Source organism: Puccinia triticina, chromosome 6A (genome assembly GCF_026914185.1).
Source record: "Puccinia triticina chromosome 6A, complete sequence".
In the NCBI taxonomy this organism is placed as follows: Eukaryota; Fungi; Basidiomycota; class Pucciniomycetes; order Pucciniales; family Pucciniaceae; genus Puccinia; species Puccinia triticina.
This window is the reverse complement of record NC_070563.1, coordinates 3,769,017-3,770,311: the sequence shown is the minus strand read 5'-3', so window position 1 is coordinate 3,770,311 and position 1,295 is coordinate 3,769,017. Positions and strand designations below refer to the sequence as shown.

The 1,295-nt window shown below is 46.8% G+C and overlaps 1 protein-coding gene across 1 annotated transcript; it reads right to left on the bottom strand.

The window, feature by feature from the left end:
- Positions 1-269: 269 nt before the first annotated feature.
- On the bottom strand, positions 270-428 carry PtA15_6A452 (uncharacterized protein; the record flags this gene model as incomplete). The annotated part of the gene is made up of 1 exon (XM_053170159.1): positions 270-428. The coding sequence occupies one exon, from the start codon at positions 426-428 to the stop codon at positions 270-272; it is 159 nt and encodes a 52-aa protein (XP_053021378.1).
- Positions 429-1,295: the final 867 nt, after the last annotated feature.

Genomic DNA, 1,295 nt, shown 5'->3' with positions numbered 1-1,295 from the left:
GAGTATAGAGAACATACAAAGGAGCAACGTTCTGAGAGGTATACAATAGGAGTGAGGAAACAATAATGTGTGCGGCGGCGGTGTATTCTGAAGGGTATAAATAGAGGCTCTTGATGTGAGGAAATAGAGCAAGGCTCCGGAGTTTCAGGCTTGCTATGAAAGCCTTCAGCGGGGGGAAATGCTGCAGAAATTTCCCCAGGAACTGGGAAATCTCTGGTTGGGATTAAAAATCAATTGACCAACAAGTAGTTAATCAAGAAAATACATACTTAGCTCCTCCTGATTGGTAGTGGCACCGGCAGGCCCTCCACTAGCAGACAGAGTGGTAAGACTTTCTCCAGGATTCTCCTCATCCACGTTGATTGGATCAGTGGCGGCAGCCAGCTCAGATGGGGAAGAGATACTCCTTGCGCGTCGGCTCTGGGCATTTGGTGATGAATCTCGACGGGATTTCTGTAAGAATACATGCCAAGGGGAACGGGCCCACTCGCCTAAGGCAAGGAGGGTACCGTGAACCACAATAGCTGCGGAAGAAGGTGAGCCAAGCGAACCCTTCTCCGCAGTCCAAGCTGCTCGTGGGGTTGGGAAAACTGAGCGCATCTTCTTGATGAATGCAGGTACCAACCACGACAGCAGCAAGATCGACAAAGCAAGCAAACCTTGCCAATCGTTGTTACTGGAACAGATCTCGTCTATCACCTCTGGTGAGTAATAGAGTTCCCGCCCTGATAACTGACAAGGAAGAAGCTGACAGCTCTTCCCCTCCAAACAGGCAAACAACCCAAAGGAAGAACTCAAGCAGCATCTACCGCGAGCCAAATAGGCAATGCAAAAGTTAAGCAGCCGAGTTTCATAAGCTAGGAAAAGAAGCTGAGGCAGAGGACTGACAGTGAAACGACGATTCTGTTAAAGCAGATATTGTTGGCAGCCCTGACCAAGCGTAAACCCTAAGCCAAGGCGGCAAAAGAGGATCAACCTCAGCCCAAGTAAGAAAACCTTACCTAAATCCACACGGGAAGAAAAGGGTCAAAGACTGACGCTGATACACAACATCAATAGATCAGCAGCAACTTTGCGGAACAGCAATATCCCTTCTTCCTCACTCAAACCTAGACAGCAGCCCTTTAGTCTGCTTCTAGCTAAATACTTATTTCTATTTTAATCTCCTCACGTTCTTATGTTAGGATTGTTACTACAACTTGAACTACTGTCTAATGAAATAAATATTCTAGTTCTCCTAAATCTCTCAGATTTACAGTCTCAATGCTCCAACCTTGAGGAAGGTTTAGGACACT